The sequence below is a fragment of the Schistocerca nitens genome, chromosome 2 (genome assembly GCF_023898315.1).
Source record: "Schistocerca nitens isolate TAMUIC-IGC-003100 chromosome 2, iqSchNite1.1, whole genome shotgun sequence".
Lineage (NCBI taxonomy): Eukaryota > Metazoa > Arthropoda > Insecta > Orthoptera > Acrididae > Schistocerca > Schistocerca nitens.
The window spans coordinates 291,978,851-292,001,471 of record NC_064615.1 but is presented as its reverse complement, the minus strand read 5'-3'; the positions used below and the strand labels follow the sequence as shown (position 1 = coordinate 292,001,471).

The following is a 22,621-nucleotide window of genomic DNA, read 5'->3' as shown; positions in this document are numbered from 1 at the left end:
ATGTTCCTGGACGTAATGTACACCCTGTATATAAGGAATAGGAGTAGACCCAAAAATGAATCCTTTTGAACACCCTTTGTAATTTTCACCAGCTCACTAAAATTTTCTACCGTTTCAGCATTGAATTACTCAGCACCACTTTTTGCATTCTGTTTGTTAAATATGATTCAAATCAGGTGTGTGTTAAGCTATAAGTCCATAAGACTTAAGTTTTTATAAGAGACTGTCATGATCTACAAAACCAAAAGCCTTGAAAAGATCAAAAAAATACCAACTGGTGACATACTACAGTACTATTTAAGGCTTGTTCTATTTGATGAGTTAATTTATACACAGGATTTATTATCTGCCAATTAGCAGCACACACACTACTTGTGTATGTGTTATAATATATATCTAAAAACAAAGATTCTGTAACTTACCAAATGAAAGCGTTGGTACGTCAATAGAAACAATAACAATCACAAACACACACACATAAATTTCAAGCTTTCGCAACCCATGGTTGCTTCATCAGGAAAGAGGGAAGGAGAGGGAAAGACGAAAGGATGTGGGTTTTAAGGGAGAGGGTAAGGAGACATTCCAATCCCGGGAGCGGAAAGACCTACCTTAGGGGGAAAAAAGGACAGGTATACACTCGCGCACACACACACATATCCATCCGCACATACACAGACCCAAGAAGACATTTGTAAAGGCAAAGAGTTTGGGCAGAGATGTCAGTCGAGGTGGAAGTACAGAGGCAAAGATGTTGTTGAAAGACAGGTGAGGTATGAGCGGCGGCAAATTGACATTAGCAGAGATTGAGGCCTGGCGGATAACGGGAAGAGAGGGTATACTGAAGGGCAAGTTCCCATCTCCGGAGTTCTGATAGGTTGGTGTTAGTGGGAAGTATCCAGATAACCCGGACGGTGTAACACTGTGCCAAGATGTGCTGGCCGTGCACCAAGGCATGTTTAGCCACAGGGTGATTCTCATTACCAACAAACACTGTCTGCCTGTGTCCATTCATGCGAATGGACAGTTTGTTGCTGGTCATTCCCACATAGAAAGCTTCACACTGTAGGCAGGTCAGTTGGTAAATCACGTGGGTGCTTTCACATGTGGCTCTGCCTTTGATCGTGTACACCTTCCGGGTTACAGGACTGGAGTAGGTGGTGGTGGGAGGATGCATGGGACAGGTTTTACACTGGGGGCGGTTACAAGGGTAGGAGCCAGAGGGTAGGGAAGGTGGTTTGGGGATTTCATAGGGATGAACTAAGAGGCTACGAAGGTTAGTTGGACGGCGGAAAGACACTCTTGGTGGAGTGGGGAGGATTTCATTAGGGATGGATCTCATTTCAGATATATATATATATATATATATATATATATATAACAGAGGGAAACATTCCACGTGGAAAAAATATATCTAAAAAGAAAGATGATGAGACTTACCAAACAAAAGCGCTGGCAGGTCGATAGACACACAAACACAAATATACACACAAAATTCAAGCTTTCGCAACAAACTGTTGCCTCATCAGGAAAGAGGGAAGGAGAGGGAAAGACGAAAGGATGTGGGTTTTAAGGGGGAGGGTAAGGAGTCATTCCAATCCCGGGAGCGGAAAGACTTACCTTAGGGGGAAAAAAGGACAGATACACTCGCACACACACACATATCCTTAGGGGGAAAAAAGGACAGGTATACACTCGCACACACACACATATCCATCCACACATACAGACACAAGCAGACATATTTAAATATGTCTGCTTGTGTCTGTATGTGTGGATGGATATGTGCGTGTGTGCGAGTGTATACCTGTCCTTTTTTCCCCCTAAGGTAAGTCTTTCCGCTCCCGGGATTGGAATGACTCCTTACCCTCCCCCTTAAAACCCACATCCTTTCGTCTTTCCCTCTCCTTCCCTCTTTCCTGATGAGGCAACAGTTTGTTGCGAAAGCTTGAATTTTGTGTGTATATTTGTGTTTGTTTGTGTGTCTATCGACCTGCCAGCGCTTTTGTTTGGTAAGTCTCATCATCTTTCTTTTTATATATATATATATATATGTGTGTGTGTCTATCGACCTGCCAGCGCTTTTGTTTGGTAAGTCTCATCATCTTTCTTTTTATATATATATATATATATATATATATATATATATATATATATATATATATATATTCATACTTTTAGTGACAAGAAAAACAGACTCACGGGTTCCATCCAAGGTCCTGAGGATTTAGATACAATATTCCTGCTCGAGATACTGTGGCAGGTGTGGCAGTTCGTAAACTGGATATTTCAAAAAGCAGGCGCATCACAGGTGTTAGAGCAATACGCTCATTACTAGCAAGTGTCAAAATTTTATTGTCATCCATTACTGTGTTTAAAGACTCAATCCACATAGGGTCAATGTCTCCATCAAGAACAATCCATTTTGGTCCATCACCAGATAAATTGGCCTGATCTCGCATGAGGGCTGAAAGAAGGCCTGTAACAAGATAATAAATGGCAAAATCTTTCATTTCCATAAGCTTAAATACTGTTAGACCACAGCACGTGGTCACACACTGAACAAAAATGTGTGCCTCATCTTAATATTGGACAGCTCTGGCAGACTATAAATGAGAAGGATATAACTTGCTTTGTGAACACAGTTGTACTCAGCAAACAGCCTTGGCTCATGATTTCATTTCCAAATACACAGCTTTACTGTCATGTAGACTACTATCACAACATGCCACAGACACTAAATCATTTCTAACACACTGTTTCCAAAAGTTAGTTGATTTCTTTCAAACCAAGCTACAGTATTTTATCCTGGCTATTAGATTGCTATTCATACAGGAGTGTCTGAAAAAAAGGCATATCCATTACATATTCTCCATGGAAAATGTGTCATTCAAATGCATTTACTGCATAATTATTGGTCACTACAGCATATCCTCAAAATGTGTTATACATGAGGAATACCAAATAGGAATCATTACTTCCTAGAATATCGGTTCGTGTTGCTTTTCATGTACACACAACAGCATCCTTATGATGCAGATCTGACAGATAATCAGTTATTTTGTTCACTCCCTCAACATTTACTGCTACAACCATTCCATTTCTGGCCAGCAAATTATAATACACTCATACCTCTGATGACTAGATAACAACATATGGTGGCCATGAATTCCAAAAATAGTAAAAGTATCTTTCTTTCTTTTTCATTTTTTTTTCCACACTGAGTCATAAAACCTTTTATTCTTGCAACACTTCTACGATGTTATCTTCCACTGAATAGCAAGCACCTAGAGTACTTGGTACAGATGCCTTCTCCTGTTGTGGTCGAGAAATTCTACTTTGATTATGACTATAAAGTTCATTTCATTATTTTCAACGTTTCAAGCCCAGTTCTCTTTTCTACTTCACTTCAGCTCCCTGTCTACATCAGGACAATGTGTCATATAACTAATAATCTCTGTAACATAAAGAGAAGTTAGTGCTATTACCATAATTTTTCTTCCTTTTTTTGTGAAGCACTTATTTAACTCAAAAGTGACAGAACTTGACAGCTCTGATTATCAAACAAAATTAACTGGGCACCTTCTCATGAGAAAAAGAGAGCCTTTGCATGAGAAAGAGAGAGTGAGAGAGAGAGAGAGAAGAATGATCCCCCTGCTTCTCTCCATTAATCAATATAATCTTAGGAACTCAGTATTACATTCATCACCATTCATCATCATTTGGTCCTGTAATCATTAATATGAAACAGCATTATGGCATATGTTTATATATGGAAGGAATGTTATAAGGGCTGGGATACATGTGAAAGTTTTTTGCTATCAGACAGTCAGGTACTCCCAGATAGTACTCACAGAATTGTTTACACTAAGGACAAATGTTTGCATTTTTGCTGACATTTACTGTCTGATAGTCCCTTGTGAGTACTTACTTTGTGTGAACAGATGTAGGAGCATTCACACAGCATGATGAGAGTGTCCATGAGAGATGAGAGAAGCTTGCATAGTCAGTCAAAGTGACCGACAATTTCATGACAGCAACCATAAGAGCCTGCTGCTGCTCAAGGAGAGATTGGAGCACTGCCTCCATGGACAGAATAACTAAAGGAACAATCAAATAGAATGAGCATGAAAAACTGAACACCACACTCTTCACCATTTGTGTTGCACTTTAAGACACAAACAACAGTACAGCCACAGTGAGCCAAACTTTATTCTTCTTCCACATACAAATAAACAATAGTTGAGAATACAGATACCACATAGAAACAATCAAGTTACTCGTTCAAGCACCTGCAGACAGTAAGTATGAGCACAATATGAGGGCAAGTGCCAGCTACACTGCACTTATAAGCAGGTAGATAGTGCAGTGGGTGTGACTGACCAGTTCATGACAGCAACCATAAGAGCCTGCTGCTGCTCAAAGAGAGATTGGAGCACTGCCTCCATGGACAGAATAACTAAAGGAACAATCAAATAGAATGAGCATGCAAAACTGAACACCACGCTCTTCACCATTTGTGTTACACTTTAAGACACAAACAACAGTACAGCCACAGTGAGCCAAACTTTATTCTTCTTCCACATACAAATAAACAACAGTTGAGAATATAGATACCACATAGAAACAATCAAGTTACACATACAAGCAGCTGCAGAAAATAAGTATGAGCACAATACGAGGGCAAATGCCTGCTACACTGCACTTATAAGCAGGTAGACAGTGCAGTGGATACCATGCCATGTGCACAAGCCATGTGGCCAACTGCAGCCAGCCTCTGGTGATCGGACTGCACAGATGCAAATTGTGGAATATTTGATGTGTAGTGTGCCACCAGCCTTGTGCTGGAACAAATATCCAAGTATTATGTACAGGGTTATAGTAAGAACTAAAACAGCTCATGAATCTCAGAGACCCTGCACATAGGCATACAAGCTATGCCCTATGCCTGACAATCATACTGATTACAAGCAGAAGCAGAACAGAGTAAGTAAAGCTGTGAGAAATGCTAAACTTAGCTATGCCCACACATTAATCAACAACAGAAATATATCAGCTGTCCAATGGTCTTGATATAGGCAAGGTAAAAGATGCTGCTGATCCCTTTGTTCCAGCCTAAGAACTGAACCGGTACTTCACATTACCTGTAACCACAGCTGAATCGGGATTGAAACATTGACTCATTGTTTACTTCATGGGGGCAAATGACTGTAGATATAAAAAATTCTATCTAAAGCATGTTACTTGCAATGCCATCAAAAGCCATCATGTGTGTCAGACTGGTCATGATGAAATTTATTATTGACCCACTACTGACCACTATAACAGATATCTTCAACCACTCCTTAACCACAGCTATTTTCCCTGAGACCTGGAAGCAGGGACAAGTTAAGTCACTACCTAAATGGACATTGACACAGCACCCTATGATTACTGACCTATTTGCGTCATTCCTGCATAGTCCACAGCCAGCTAACAAACTACATAACTACAAACAACCTACGAGAATATAACAATCAAGTTTCCATAAACATAACAGCACAACATCTGTCTTAATGGCTCTGAGCACTATGGGACTCAACTGCTGTGGTCATAAGTCCCCTAGAACGTAGAACTACTTAAACCTAACTAACCTAAGGACAGCACACAACACCCAGCCATCACGAGGCAGAGAAAATCCCTGACCCCGCCGGGAATCGAACCCGGGAACCCGGGCGTGGGAAGCGAGAACGCTACCGCACGACCACGAGATGCGGGCATCTGTCTGTCTTAATAAAGGTAGCAGATGACCTCAAACTTGCCGTGGATGCACTAGAGGCGACTATCATGTGTGTCTTAGACTTCAGCAAATGTCGAAATCATCGACATTTTACTAATCAAACTTAATAGCTAAATTTCTCACCAAGTGCAGTGCAATGGTTTCACTCTAGTCTGAGTGTCATGTCCGGCACCATAAAGTCGCAGTGGAGGCAGGTAGTACCAGGTGTCCCCCTGGGTTCAGTTTTAAGTCCTATACTCCTTTCATTGTATGTCAATGATTTGTCATTGGTTTTATCCTACCGCAAATACCACATGCGCACTGATGACCTCCAGTTGTACCTTAGTGTAAACCCAATAAACCTGGAGACAGCTCTAGAGAATCTCAGTATGACCTGTGTGCACTATCAAAGTGGGTACAGAATATAGGGTTAAAGTTCAAGCCATGCAAAACCCAAGTGGTACTGGTTGGTCATTGCAGGCTCATTAGCCAGAAAAACTGAGAATCTCTATCGTGTTTGATTCTAAATGAGACAAATATCAATTTCTCTCCCTCACCAAAAAGTCTAAGACTAATAACAGATGAAAATCTAAATTTGACTGAGCATGTAGCTGCAATTTGCAAAAAGGCTTCAGCATCTCTCCATGCCCCACAAAAATATAAAAAGCTCTTCCATCTTGTCCTCAAAAAGACTCTTGTATAAACACTTATATTCTCAATAATTGATTACAGTGATGTTATCCTGCAAGGTCTTTTCCAAGAAAGCTCATGGTACCTTGAACTGATTATCAATGCTTGTGGTCATTATATGTGTGATGTTTCCCTCTCTGACCATATTTCACCACCATATGCACAGCTATCATGGTTGTGTACAGACAAGTGTAGACATTTCCTTACCCTCTGTCTTATCTGCTGTCTTATCAATGTACACTGTCCCTCATATCCATCCTCAACCTTAACAATCTTGCCTGAACAATGTGGTAGAAACAGCTGTTCCCATCAGAGCAAAATCCTTTCTGCCCCATTCCACCATTTAGCCACTTTCTCGAAGTTCTTCTCAGCAGCAGGAGCCCGACTCTGGAATAACCTCTTCCATTATACTAGAGAACTGATTAACATCTCCAGCTTCAGAAGACAGTCAATGAAATTTTTACTGAAGCAACAAGAATGACTACCACTGTCCCTACACACACTTGTTATCAATGTGCTTCATTCTTTCCAACCAGACGTTCCTCACTTCCCACAAGCAGCTGCTGCAGTTACATTTTAAATGCAAACATTTTAGGTTAGGTTTTACTGTGACTATTACTGATATAAAATAAGCAATAAGTTCCACTGTTACCAGTTATTCCGATGGTTTAAATCTCCATCATCAGGTGGATCTAAATGTGTTTGTACAACATGTGTCTGTTGTGTTACAATTTTGGGGTAACTTGTCAGGCTGTCCAGTGGAGAAACAAAACACTATTTTACAACATGTTTTTGAGGAGATTTTTGACTAAAAACTAAACATATATCTAAAGGTGGAAATAAACAAGTGAAAAAGAATACAGATGGGGCCTGTAACTACTAGGTGCGAAGAACAATATAGCAAAATAGAAACATTATCTTGAAGTACAAAGAATATATACCATAAAAACGTTATTATTTTGGAATTGTGGAGAGCTCTGTTTGAATTGTTGAATACATGCATTGGAATAAAAACTTCAAGGGTATGAAAACCCTTTTCTGCACTTGACAGTGCTCAAATTACCCCAAAATCACAACACAACACACATGTATGTCATACTAACACATGTAAATCCACCTGATGATTGAGGTTCAAGCCTTCAAAATGTGTTGTGGATATAAATAAACAGTGACTGGTAACAGTAAACTTATTGCTGCAGTTCCCTTAATTCTTTTCCCCCGAACTCCCTGTACCAGAAAACATCTATTTTGTATAACTATAAATTCTTTTTATATCTGCAGCTATTATTATTGTTATTGGTGTCACCATTATTATTATTATTATTATTATTATTACTAATATTAACATTGTTAATATTAGTGGTAGCAGCAGTAATAGATGTTCTGTCAGTATTAACTTCATTAATTCATAGTCAGTATTATTTACTCACACTGCCTCTATAGACACTCAAATCATTTTAAAACTATTTGTCATATTAAAATTGTCATTTCATAGATAAGTATGATTTAAAAATGGTACTGTACTTGTGAAAGCCTGGTCTGATGTAGGAGAGGGCCTGATGACCCTAATCAGATCTGATTAAATAAAAATAAAAATAAATACACAGGAGACCATGTATAGAATGCAAGAGTGACCCATTCTTGAGTACTGCTAGAGAGTTTGAGAATTCTACCAGGTCAAATTAAAGGAAGACATCAAAGAAATTCATGGGCTTGCTGCAAAATGTTTTGCTGGTCAGTTTGAGAGTGTTACAGAAATGTTTTATGAGCTTATATGGTGCTCCTTGGAGAGAAAAAGACAATCTTTTCACAAAACAGTAATCACGAATTTCATAACACCAGCATTTGTGACACGCTGCAGAATGACTGCACTGTCCCCAACATTCAGCTTTCATATGGACAGAATAAAAAATAGGGGATATGAAAGCTCATACAGAAGCACACAGGCAACCATTTTTCACTCACTCAACTTGTGAGAGGAACAGCAAAGGAAATGACTGGCAATACCACAAAATTTCCTCTGCCAGCACTGTACTGGCTTGCAGACTATGTACATAAATGCAGATATTCACTGTGGAGTTCAGTTCAGTTAACATTTTTATTTACATTTACCCCTTCTTATAAAATGTATAGTAGGCAAATGGAATCAGTCACTCACCATCCTTCCACTCTCTTGTTGCTGGATTGATTATGCCAAAAAGTTCATCGTTTGTAACTGCCTTAGGATTAAGATCATTGAATACAGGTTTTCTTCTCATATTCTGATATGTTTTGAACAATGAGCGCCAAACCATAGTTTTTCCTGTTCCGGCATTGCCAACAATAAATACTGAATGTCGTACTTCTAATAATTCTTCAAGTTGAACAATCTACAAAAGAATAATACTACATCACTGATATTCCAACAAATAATGAATATAAAAAAGTGGTTCGCACATGCGGAAAACTAAAATGATGGTAGAGGAATAAACACATATACTTCTACCACAAAACAGGCTTACAAACAATTCAAAGGATAAGTTAAACAATGAAAACTCCAGTGTCATTTTTTGTCAAACCTTATGCTTTAACTTTTACATATATTGCAAATTTTTCAATTCAGCTGTTTCTTCAAGATATTGAAATTTTGTAACTCACTCTATTTTACCTATTTATGCTCCTGTGTATTTTGGTGCGTTTTCATGTTTGTCATGTTTTTTTTTCAGCTGGAATTTTGAGACTAGTTCTATTTATTATTTTTTCCAGAAGACTTATTTGAGTAACTCCTTCCATGATGTACTGTAAAAGTACTTCAAAACTGAGGCATTTATCTTAATTCCATGTGACTTCTGTCCCAGAATTATTACTTCAATTTTGTGATTTTTTTAGCTTTAAATTCCAGATCATTACAATTTTTTTCTAGAGTGTTGTTAAATAGTAAGATTTATATCTGTATTTTTATTGATCAACTCAATCATTCAATGTACAGAAGAACTTATACAGACACAGCACTGTTTCTTATAGGGTACACATCACTGAAGATATATTACATGTGTATTCATAATAATAATACCAGAATAAGAATAATTTCAAATAATAATTTTGGTCATAATCAGACAGCAAAAGTCATTCATGGACAATAAGTTATTTCTAATGAAACAGTTTGATTTTGAAACATAAAAAAATATATAATTTAATTTGTGATAGATCACATTCAAGTAAGTCTTGTATTCTGTAAAAGCAATGCTTTGTTAGGAGTGCTCTTAAGGTTTCCCCTAAATACTTTCTACTTCTTTCGGGAGATGGTTGTAGAGTTTGATTCCCATACATTTAACACTATTGCTATACAGTTAAGTAGAATGGGGAACTAGTCTTAACAACTTTTTTGACCTTCTGTCCTTGTGGCAACTGTCCAGATTCTTATGCAATCTACTGATGTTTTGTTTAATAAAATAGAGAATTTCAAATATATATTGGCTAGGGAGAGGCAAGATGTTTAATTTTTAAACAGTGGTTTACACATTCCTCTTTGTTTTTGTACAGGATTATTCTGATTGCTTTTTTTTCAGTATAAATAATTTTCTAGATTCAGTACTATGACCCCAAAACATAATTCCATAGCATAGTACTGAATGGAAAAGAGCATAATCCATACATGTCAATGTGTTGGCATTTAGCTCATCCCTCACTGAGTGGAGCATAAAACAAACTTTGCTTGGCCTGGATAAGATAAAAAAGCCTTTTATTTTCAGAAGATCTGAAGAATGTACAGCAGCTTAATAAAACTGGTTATCACTGTAGAAAAGCGTGACTTCAGTCTGTAATAAAAAACATTTCAATAATTCAGATTTTATGGAATTCTCCACTTTCCAGTACAACAAGCCTTCACATAGAGAAGAAAACTGATGATAATTGTGGCCAAGAGGAACAGCTCCCTATCAATGAATAAAATAAGAACAGGGGGGGGGGGGGGGGGCACGGTTGACAGGTTTTTAATTTTCCCAGAATATGGACACAATTTATAGTATTCTCTTAAATCAGCATGATTATCTAAATGTATACTACATCAATGAAATTAATCAATTTTTGAAAATATAATGTAATTGGATAGATAAAGCATTAGCGGGAGAATATACATGTACAGACATTTAAATTTGCAAGTGTTCAGGGTGAATGTCTTCTTCTTCTGGCAGAAGAATGGATTGGGAAGGAAGAGGGATGAAGGAAAAGGACTGGGAGGTTTAAGAAATAAGGAGAGTTTGGAAAAGTTACCCAGAAACCTGGTTCAGTGCAGACTTATTGGACGGAATGAGGAGGAAAGACTGATTCAAATTATTTAGAATGAATTAGTAGATAAAAAACAGCTATGTATTTTAAGAGAAAGAGCAGTGTGTTTCTTCAGAATAGCTGTTCAAATACAAGCTGGAATATTGTAACATAGCTTTATTGGTGGCGTAAAAATGGTGTGCCTTATTTTCTTACATAGTTTCCACCAAAAGCAATACATTTTTTCTAATAGATACGAAGCTTTCCAATTCCTTCAAAGAAAGAAGTTGGCTGCCCCAGTACCCAGCAGCACACAACTTGCTCAACAACAGTGTCATCTTCAAAGTTCTGTCATCCTAACGCCTTCTTCAGTGAATCAAATGTGGTAGTCACATGGGAGCAGTCTGGATTGTAAAGTTACCAGTGTTGCTCAGTGAGTTTTTCACAAATTAGTGCCACTGTATGCAGCCATAAAATGCCATGCAGAAAGAGGACATCACGAATCAGTTGCTGGCACTGTTTGATGTGGTAAGTAGTCATGGCACTATCGAGTAGCTTGCAGTAGTATGTCGCATTCTCTTTCCTTCTCCCATTCAGGTAGTCAATCAGTAATATATCTTTTGAGTCCCAAAATACAGTTGTCAAAACTTTTTTGAGCATTGGCCTTGATCAGTGCCCCCACTTGAACCCTCCTTGACTCCATACACATCCTAGGTATAGTGATGGGCCCATGTTTCGTTGCAGGCTGTAATTTGGTCTGCTTCTTCATAGTGATTCAGAAGCTGTCAACAGATGACTTTCTGTGCATTCTATTGAATCTTGGTGAAAAGACATGAAATCCACCTTGCCAATATTTTTCCATATCCCAGTTTGTAAGATAAAATGGTATCGACATGGCCAACACGTATTCCCACCGGCAAAGCAATCTTGGCAACAGTAATGCAGCAATCACCTTCTACAATATCACACACAGTTTGAATATTGACTTCAATGCTACTGGTCACTGGACATCTTTTATAGTTTCGATCTTTCACTTTATCATAACTATTTTGAAACTTCTGGGCTTAAAGTTTTCCAAGCCTGTTTTTCCACTCACTGCATTGTCCCCATAATTTATTTCTTTTATCCTTTTAAATATGTGAGGGATTAAAGGTTATTATGCTACCATTAAAAAAATGCAACATGAGGTTACTTAACAATCTTATTTTCTTTTACACTAGTTTTTAAAACTACATGTGGTGTTTTATTTAAGGTTGTTTAGAATTCTTTTCCGTGTCTAACTTCTAAAACATTCTCATGGCTGAAGTCCAGGGTCTTCCTTTCATCTCTGAATTTGTATTTCTCACATGGCTGACGAGCTGTCTGATTAGATTTCTTCTATAGGAAAGCTGAGTCTGCAGTTGTTCTCCACATTCATTTTGCTGTATTCAGTAAAGCATATAACTAGAATAACTTCAATCAGCCAAAAGAATAATCTTTTCCACCAGTTATATGATTGTCTTGTAAAACCGTAACCACAACACTGATAAGCCCTGACAACTCCGTCAATAAACTTAGAGTATTGCAAAATAACAGACATTTTTAGGAACTGCAAAGGCTCTTTCTTTCTGTAACCAGTGATCAACTAGGTTTGAGGACCAAAAAATGTATGGAACATTGTCAAGGACTGAAAGATATGTAATTTTCATCTTTCTCTGATAGGCGTGTAACTCAGATTCATCAAATTTCATCTTCTTCAAATAGCATGGAAAGTCTTTCCTAGAAGATATAGCTATACATGTTAGATGAAATTGCATTTCCTGCAATTTTGAGCAACTCTGGGGGCTCGCATGGAACCTGTCAGTAAAGATACGATAGTCTAAACCATCTGGACAGGCTTGCAATTGTTGTGCAAAGTGAACCACTCTTCGGGTTCCACAAGGTAAATCAGAACGAATTACACTTTTCATAGTTGTCTTACCATAATAAAGAATTTGGTGAAAATACAATCACTGTCTGACTCACAGAAACACAAATCTCATAAACCTCACTTCATAGGCTTCTATGGATATTAGCACGTAAATTGAATTCTTCCTTTGAATCCTACTGTGCTCTCATCTACAGCCAAATTTCTTTTTGGTATACATCAAGTTCTTTGCATTTACCATCAATATACTCACTAACATCCTTCACCTTGCTCCCTCTTATACAGTGACACACCTGTGCTGTGACAGGTGAAAATAAATGCAGCATTCAAAATATTTGAATAAAAAAGGAGACAGGGGAAAAAATCCTTGAAAAATGGAGTTTGTTCTAACCAGTCTACTGTAAAACAGTCAAATAGTTCTGCATTCAAATTCAAGGCCCCGTTCAATATCACACCAAGCTCGTAGTGAAATTGCGTGCTCATGGAATATCGTCTCTGTTATGTGACTGGATTTGTTATTTCCTGTCAGAGAGGTCACAGTTCATAGTAATTGACAGAAAGTCATCGAGTAAAACAGAAGTGATTTCAGGCGTTCCCCAAGGCCCCTTGCTGTTCCTTATCTATATAAATGATTTGGGAGACAATCTGAGCAGCTGTTTTCGGTTGTTTGCAGATGACACTGTCGCTTATCGCCTAATAAGTCATCAGAAGATCAAAACAAAGAGCAAAATGATGTAGAAAAAATATCTGAATGGTGCGAAAAGTGGCAGTTGACCCTAAATAACGAAAAGTGTGAGGTCATCCACATGAGTGCTAAAAGGAACTCCTTAAACATCAGTTACACGATAAATCAGTATAATCTAAAAGCTATAAATTCAACTAAATACCTAGGTATTACAATTACGAACAACTTAAATTAGAAAGAACACACAGGAAATGTTGTGGGGAAGGCTAACCAAAGGTTGCGTTTTGTGGGCAGGACACTTAGAAAATGTAACAGACCTACTACGGAGACTGCCTACACTACACTTGTCCGTCCTCTTTTAGAATACTGCTGCGCGGTGTGGGATCCTTACCAGATAAGACTGACGGAGTATGTCAAAAAAGTTCTAAGAAAGGCAGCATGTTTTGTATTATCGCGAAATATGGGAGAGAGTGTCACAGAAATGATACAGGATTTGGGCTGGAAATCATTAAAAGAAAGGTGTTTTTCGTTGCGACGGAATCTTCTCAAGAAATTCCAGTCACCAACTTTCTCCTCCGAATGCGAAAATATTTTGTTGACACCGACCTACATAGGGAGGAACGATCACCACAATAAAATAAGGGAAATCAGAGCTCGTACAGAAAGATATAGGTGTTCATTCTTTCCGCATGCTATACGAGATTGGAATAATAGAGAATTGTGAAGGTGATTCAATGAACCCTCTGCCAGGCACTTAAATGTGATTTGCAGAGTATCCATGTAGATGTAGATGTGGACCTTCAATTTTTCTAATGAAACATCAGTCCATGAGTGCCATGTCCAGTGTTTTGTAAGCGGAGTGATATTTTTCCTTTGTTAATATACATGTTTGTAGATTTCACAATTTCACTACTAAGATTGTTTAGTGAAGATGATGTGGAAATAATAAAGTTCGGATTTTGGTCAAAAACCATGAGGAACGGTGAAATATTGTTGCTTGACAGAAAAATTAAATTTCATGAAACCACCATCACCATTGTGATGAAACTTCCAGGTATTTGCTACAGATTGGGTCTCTTCAAGACTTTACACTCCATTAGTAGATCGTGATTCAATAGAATTTATATCACCGCACACAGCAATCTCTCCATGATCACTTTCATCACTAATTCTCCTTCATTCTCAATGTCTTTGAGAAGCCACTTAGCAATATCATCATTTACATATTGTCTACTGGTCATTATCCTACTAGAAAGGTGCTAACACAATATGGTTTGAGGTGTCAGTGCTTCATACTAAGTGCTGCCATGCACCTAATGAATTCCAAAAATGGTGCAGGTGGAAATTACAATACTGAAAACATGTCAGAAATTCATCAAAAATTGGAGCCATATCAGAAAATTGTGTCAGATACAGTCTGACATTGGATTCAAAACAATTAAACAAACACTTGGGTTTTACACAGAGTACTGTCACCAAGCTGTGCATGCAGTCTCTTCAAAACGTCACTTGCTTTCACTCCTTTGTGGTGAAAAAACGAATAATAATCCATTGTGGAACAGACACAGCTATTACCTGTTTACTCAAAGTGATATTGAAATGACAGACTTGAGTGTGTTGACTACGTGTCTCTCCCCTCTTCATTCTACTATAAAGGATTTCCCAAGATGCTGGACTGCTCATGCCATGTGAGTCCAATGAACAAAGTTCAAGTTTACATTTGGATGGCCATCATATAGTATCATGATTTGTAATGGATTAAAAACTGAAATCTACAAGTAATCTCTGTAATCAACTATGTTAACAGTTGTTGTTGTTGTGGTCTTCAGTCCTGAGACTGGTTTGATGCAGCTCTCCATGCTACTCTATCCTGTGCAAGCTTCTTCATCTCCCAGTACCTACTGCAACCTACATCCTTCTGAATCTGCTTAGTGTACTGATCTCTTGGGTCTCCCTCTACGATTTTTACCCTCCACGCTGCCCTCCAATGCTAAATTTGTGATCCCTTGATGCCTCAAAACATGTCCTACCAACTGATCCCTTCTTCTAGTCAAGATGTGCCACAAACTTCTCTTCTCCCCAATCCTATTCAATACCTCCTCATTAGTTACGTGATCTACCCACCTTATCTTCAGCATTCTTCTGTAGCACCACATTTCGAAAGCTTCTATTCTCTTCTTGTCCAAACTGGTTATCGTCCATGTTTCACTTCCATACATGGCTACACTCCATACAAATACTTTCAGAAACGACTTCCTGACACTTAAATCTATACTCGATGTTAACAAATTTCTCTTCTTCAGAAACGATTTTCTTGCCATTGCCAGTCTACATTTTATATCCTCTCTACTTCGACCATCATCAGTTATTTTGCTCCCTAAATAGCAGAACTCCTTTACTACTTTAAGTGTCTCATTTCCTAATCTAATCCCCTCAGCATCACCCGGTTTAATTTGACTACATTCCATTATCCTCGTTTTGCTTTTGTTGATGTTCATCTTATATCCTCCTTTCAAGACACTGTCCATTCCGTTCAACTGCTCTTCCAAGTCCTTTGCTGTCTCTGACAGAATTACAATGTCATCGGCGAACCTCAAAGTTTTTACTTCTTCTCCATGAATTTTAATACCTACTCCGAATTTTTCTTTTGTTTCCTTTACTGCTTGCTCAATATACACATTGAATAACATCGGGGAGAGGCTACAACCCTGTCTAACTCCTTTCCCAACCACTGCTTCCCTTTCATGCCCCTCGACTCTTATAACTGCCATCTGGTTTCTGTACAAATTTTAAATAGCCTTTCGCTCCCTGTATTTTACCCCTGCCACCTTCAGAATTTGAAAGAGAGTATTCCAGTTAACGTTGTCAAAAGCTTTCTCTAAGTCTACAAATGCTAGAAACGTATGTTTGCCTTTTCTTAATCTTTCTTCTAAGATAAGTCGTAAGGTTAGTATTGCCTCACGTGTTCCAACATTTCTACGGAATCCAAACTGATCTTCCCCGAGGTCCGCTTCTACCAGTTTTTCCATTCGTCTGTAAAGAATTCGCGTTAGTATTTTGCAGCTGTGACTTATTAAACTGATAGTTCGGTAATTTTCACATCTGTCAACGCCTGCTTTCTTTGGGATTGGAATTATTATATTCTTCTTGAAGTCTGTGGGTATTTTGCCTGTTTCATACATCTTGCTCATCAGATGGTAGAGTTTTGTCATGACTGGCTCTCCCAAGGCCATCAGTAGTTCTAATGGAATGTTGTCTACTCCCGGGACTTTGTTTTGACTCAGGTCTTTCAGTGCTCTGTCAAACTTTTCACGCAGTATCTTATCTCCCATTTCATCTTCATCTACATCCTCTTCCATTTCCATAATATTGTCCTCAAGTACATCGCCCTTCTATAAACCCTCTATATACTCCTTCCACCTTTCTGCCTTCCCTTCTTTGCTTAGAACTGGGTTGCCATCTGAGCTTTTGATATTCATACAAGTGGTTCTCTTCTCTCCAAAGGTCTCTTTAATTTTCCTGTAGGCAGTATCTATCTTACCCCTAGTGAGACAAGCCTCTACATCCTTACATTTGTCCTCTAGCCATCCCTGCTTAGCCATTTTGCACTTCCTGTCGATCTCATTTTTGAGACGTTTGTATTCCTTTTTGCCTGCTTCATTTACTGCATTTTTATATTTTCTCCTTTCATCAATTAAATTCAATATTTCTTCTGTTACCCGAGGATTTCTATTAGCCCTCGTCTTTTTACCTACTTGATCCTCTGCTGCCTTCACTACTTCATCCCTCAGAGCTACCCATTCTTCTTCTACTGTATTTCTTTCCCCCATTCCTGTCAATTGTTCCCTTATGCTCTCCCTGAAACTCTCTACAACCTCTGGTCCTTTCAGTTTATCCAGGTCCCATCTCCTTAAATTCCCACCTTTTTGCAGTTTCTTCAGTTTCAATCTGCAGTTCATAACCAATAGATTGTGGTCAGAATCCACATCTGCCCCTGGAAATGTCTTACAATTTAAAACCTGGTTCCTAAATCTCTGTCTTACTATTATATAATCTATCTGATACCTTTTAGTATCTCCAGGATACTTCCAGGTATACAACCTTCTTTTATGATTCTTGAACCAAGTGTTAGCTATGATTAAGTTATGCTCTGTGCAAAATTCTACAAGGCAGCTTCCTCTTTCATTTCTTCCCCCCAATCCATATTCACCTACTATGTTTCCTTCTCTCCCTTTTCCTAATGACGAATTCCAGTCACCCATGACTATTAAATTTTCGTCTCCCTTCACTACCTGAATAATTTCTTTGATCTCGTCATGCATTTCATCAATTTCTTCATCATCTGCAGAGCTAGTTGGCATATAAACTTGTACTATTGTAGTAGGCATGGGCTTCGTGTCTGTCTTGGCCACAATAATGCGTTCACTATACTGTTTGTAGTAGCTAACCCGCATTCCTATTTTTTTATTCATTATTAAACCTACTCCTGCATTACCCCTATTTGATTTTGTATTTATAACCCTGTAATCACCTGACCAAAAGTCTTCTTCCTCCTGCCACCGAACTTCACTAATTCCCACTATATCTAACTTTAACCTATCCATTTCCCTTTTTAAATTTTCTAACCTACCTGCCCGATTAAGGGATCTGACATTCCATGCTCCGATCCGTAGAATGCCAGTTTTCTTTCTCCTGATAACGACGTCCTCCTGAGTAGTCCCCGCCCGGAGATCCGTATGGGGGACTATTTTACCTCCGGAATATTTTACCCAAGAGGACGCCATCATCATTTAATCATACAGTAAAGCTGCATGTCCTCGGGAAAAATTACAGCTGTAGTTTCCCCTTGCTTTCAGCCGTTCGCAGTACCAGCACAGCAAGGCCGTTTTGGTTAATGTTACAAGGCCAGATCAGTCAATCATCCAGACTGTTGCCCCTGCAACTACTGAAAAGGCTGCTGCCCCTCTTCAGGAACCACATGTTTGTCTGGCCTCTCAACAGATACCCCTCTGTCGTAGTTGCACCTATGGTACGGCCATCTGTATCGCTGAGGCACGCAAGCCTCCCCACCAACGGCAAGGTCCATGGTTCATGGGGGGGAGACAATCATAGCAGAATCAAACACCTAGGAAGAGACAATCATAGCAGAATCAAACACCTAGGAAAAGAAGACTCCCTAATAGTCTGTTCTGGATCAAATGACAGCAGAAATTGGAACACGACCTGTAATATTTGAAATGCTGTAGAAGAGTTAATCAGGAATACATTACACACGAGGGTGATTCTGTGTACAGTTCCATACCAGCAAGACAGGGTACAGACAAATTAAGTCATATATCAGCTGAACAAGTACATTGTAAAAACCTGTGAACAAAACAATCGTGTCACAGTACTTGATGTAAACAGATTCCTAAGAAGACAAGATTTCACATGGCAAGGATTGCATATAAACAAAAGAGGACGAATGAAACTATGCAGAGAATTAAAGTACGCAATAACAACCAAAAAGCAGACCTTAGTCATGGGAAACAACTTAGCAGTAACCATCATGCCAGAAGTACAAAAATAAAAAAACCAGGAAGATGGAAAAACTGGACAAGTACATTGCAACAATGAGATTGACCACACTGAACCAAGAAAAGTAGAAGCAGATGCAGCATTAACAGCAGCACTGGAACAAGCAACATCATCATCATCCCAGTCAACAGCAGAACCACAACCACCATTGGCAACAGCAGCAGAGCCACAGTCACCAGTGGCAGCAGCATCCCAAGAATCATTATCATCAGAAACACAGGCAACGGAAAATGCAACATCAACACTGGCAGAAGTAATAGGAGCCACTCATCCCCACAATAAGACGAGAACTTCACCACCATACCATCTGAAGGAGCAGTCAACATTGGAAAATCCATCAAATGGCCATATCAATATATCAGGAAGAGGAAAGCAACAGTTCCATCCCATCTCAATGATTTTTTGCTGAAGGGCTACAGGAAAACCACAGTAAGATAAGTATAAGTGTAATGTTCTTACATATTAGTGTGTAGTCTCTTAATAACAAACTTAATGAACTTCAGTATTGGCTGGAAAACTTAAAGCGCATTGTGGTCTCAATAAATGAACACTGGTCTAGCAATGAAGAACCTAAATTAAGTGTACCATTTGGATATGAATTGGCAACCAGTTACTGTAGAACAAGTATTAAACATGGTGGTGTATCTGTATATGTTAAAAATAGTGTGAACCTAATCTATGAAGTTATAGATGTAAGTGGACTGTGCGTAGAAGCAAAATTTGAAGCTGCAGCCATAATGTTGCCAAACCAGGAAATTATAATAGCTTCAGTATACTGCCCCCCAAAACACAATGAAGACCTTTTTGTGGAGCTTCTGGAGAAACTGATACTCTTGCTACTCAAATACAAAAATTACAGAATACTAATATTTGGTGATATCAATACAGACATCAGGTTTAAGAATAGGAAGGTTGATCACTTGCTAAATACATTAAGGTCCCTTAACCTCAGTTGCATAAATGACAGACCCACAAGACAGGAAGCATGTCTAGATAACATAATTTGTAATTTTCATCTAAACAAAACAGAATTCAACACAATCAAGCTAGGTATTTCAAATCATGAGGGACTATGGCTCAGACAAACTCTTATCGGTAAAGCACCTGAAACTTCCACAGACTGTAGAAAAATTTTAAGACCAATTAACAAATCAAAGCTAAACAAGTTGATAAGTAAATTGAATTTAATAAAATTGCATAAAATAATAACCACTGCAGGTGCAAATGAATCTACCAACAAATATCTAGAGCTGTTAACTGAAAATTTTGAAGCATGTTGTCCTAAACACTGCAAGAAAATATCAAAGCAAAATTGTAACACCAAACCACAAAATCTAAAAAACTGGTACATCCCAAATCTAAGTAGAATACAAATCATAATGCTACTCAGTCATGATAGGTCCAAGCACAATAATGCTGACAAGGAAATGTATATGAAAGTGAAAAAGATTAACTGATTGAAATCAAGGCAGCTAAGTGCAAAACAAATGATACATATATACTGAACTCAATGAATAAATGCAAAGCTGCATGGGAAATTATTAAAACAGAAACTACCTATGATGATAAAGTATGCCAGACACCAATTCCACCTGATATTCTAAATGCACATTTTGTCAGTCCTCAATCATATAACAGCATAATGGAGAATGTGAGTAAGGCAGAGGTATTGCCGCCATAAATGAACAGTTAGCAGACAGACAGCTTTTACTGGACTTGTGTAACTGAGAAGATGGCAATAGCTAAGCTCAGTAATTCTAGAGCAGAGGATTACTATGGTCTCTCCAATTATGTTATTAAATATATCAGAAATCAAATTATAACACAACTGACTAAGATAATCAACAAAATCTTAAATGAAGGTAATTATCCAGGATGAAAAATATCTGTAGTTAAACCAGTACATAAGAAATGAGATATAGCATCAACAGACAACTATCGACCAATATCACTTATACCCATAATATCAAAAATAATAGAATACTGCATGCATAAACAGATGAGTCAATATTTTGAATATAATGATATACTCACCTCCTCACAGTATGGTTTCAGATCCAGCCTTTCTACAGTCAAAGCAGTGGCGAGTATGGTAGCAAAAACACACAATTGGTTTGAAAATAAAGATATTATCTGTGCATCACTGTTGGACCTCAGGTATTCTCATAAAGAAACTCTACCACTATGGAGTGAGAGAGAATGCTCTATGCCTAATGCTGTCATACTTGGAAAATAGAAAACAGTTAGTTAAGGTAAATAATCAAACGTTAGAATGTCTCTCAGTTGTAAAGGGCATACCTCAAGGATCTTTTCTTGGACCTTTCCTTTTCATTATTTATATAAATGATTTACCTGCAGTTGTATCATGTGATTCAGTGCTATATGCTGATGACACAACACTCATCACTTGTGATACCAATCTTGAAAATGTGCAACACAGCATGGCAGTGGCAATAGAGAGGTGCACTTCTTGGTTTGAGGCAAATGTACTGTAGAAGAATGATAGTAGAACTGAAGCTATTGTATTCAATCTGAATGATCCCAGTCATCATAAAACAGTAAAATTATTAGGATTTCAAATAGATCAAAAGCTCAGCTGGGATAGCCACACAGGGAAGATATGTGGCAGAGTGGCACGTTCCATATATCTGCTGTAAAAGCTGAGGAGCACAGTCAGTAAAGAACTTCTGTTACATGCATATTGTCACAGAAAAAGCTGAGTAGTACCATAGTGTAGTGGTTATGATACTAAACTGTTGCCTGGAGGGTCATGAGTTCAAAATTCACCTAGACTGTACAATTTTAATGTCCATATTCGGTTTGAGTACATTTTAGAAGTATCCACAAATGGCAAGAATCATTGTACTGGAATGTTCTGTAGCTGTATATATACTATATGTGTTCTGGCTGGAGGCAGTTCAGTCCGCGCTCTTATATGTGCAAGTGCTGAATAAACCTTTGTTAAGTGAAGTTAGTGGCCATCATTCATCTAATTACACTTCTTCTACATGACATTATTCTGGTGGAGGCACTGGGTATTGGAACTTGTGATAGCACACATTATCGACGACACAGTGGCTCCCATCAGGCCACGACAAAGCCACCATTTATGTGCCGAGTAACCCGAGTTCGAGCCATATTCAACAGATCGCAATCTACTGGAGACAGAAGAAGAAGAGGATGTTACGATGACAGCAACTGTGTGCCACCACATGAGACATCCTTCCAGGTTCTCTGGTGACAATGGCCAAGATCCAAACAAGTGGCTGAAGGTATATGAGCGTATAGCAGAATTTAACAAATTGGATGACACAGTGTGTTTGGCTAACGTATTTTTCTACATGGAGTGCACTGCCAAGCAATGGTATGAGAGCAATGAGGAGAAGTTCACAAGCTGGGAAGTATTCCAGGCAGAACTGTGCAAGTATTAGGCGACACACAATGACAAAAGTGCAAGGCTGAAGATAAATTAAAGTGCAGGGCACAGCGTCCAGGAGAAACTACAGCATCCTAAATTCAAGACGTCTTGGAGCTGTGTAAAATAGTGGATCCTAGAATGAAGAAGGAAGATAAGGTTGCACATCTCATGAAGGGTGTTGCTGAGGACATGTATCAAGCCCTACTCCTGAAGGTGGTTTCAACAGCAGATGACTTCATAAAATGGTGCCAGTATATCGAGACAATGCAACAAAAAAGAATTATAGGCAAGAAGTTTGAACAGCTTCCAAACATTGTATCAATGCCTGTGATGGAGGAAGCAACT

The 22,621-nt window shown here is 38.4% G+C and overlaps 1 protein-coding gene across 1 annotated transcript in view; it reads right to left on the bottom strand.

Annotated features, from left to right (window-relative positions):
• Positions 1–22,621, bottom strand: part of LOC126234993 (dynein beta chain, ciliary-like) — a 732,993-nt gene that overhangs the window by 106,758 nt on the left and 603,614 nt on the right. The window contains exons 41-42 of the mRNA XM_049943730.1: positions 8,604–8,814; positions 2,200–2,476 (exon numbers count right to left, since the gene is read on the bottom strand). Of these exons, the coding sequence (XP_049799687.1) occupies positions 2,200–2,476; positions 8,604–8,814 (488 nt within the window). The remainder of the gene's footprint in view (positions 1–2,199; positions 2,477–8,603; positions 8,815–22,621) is intronic.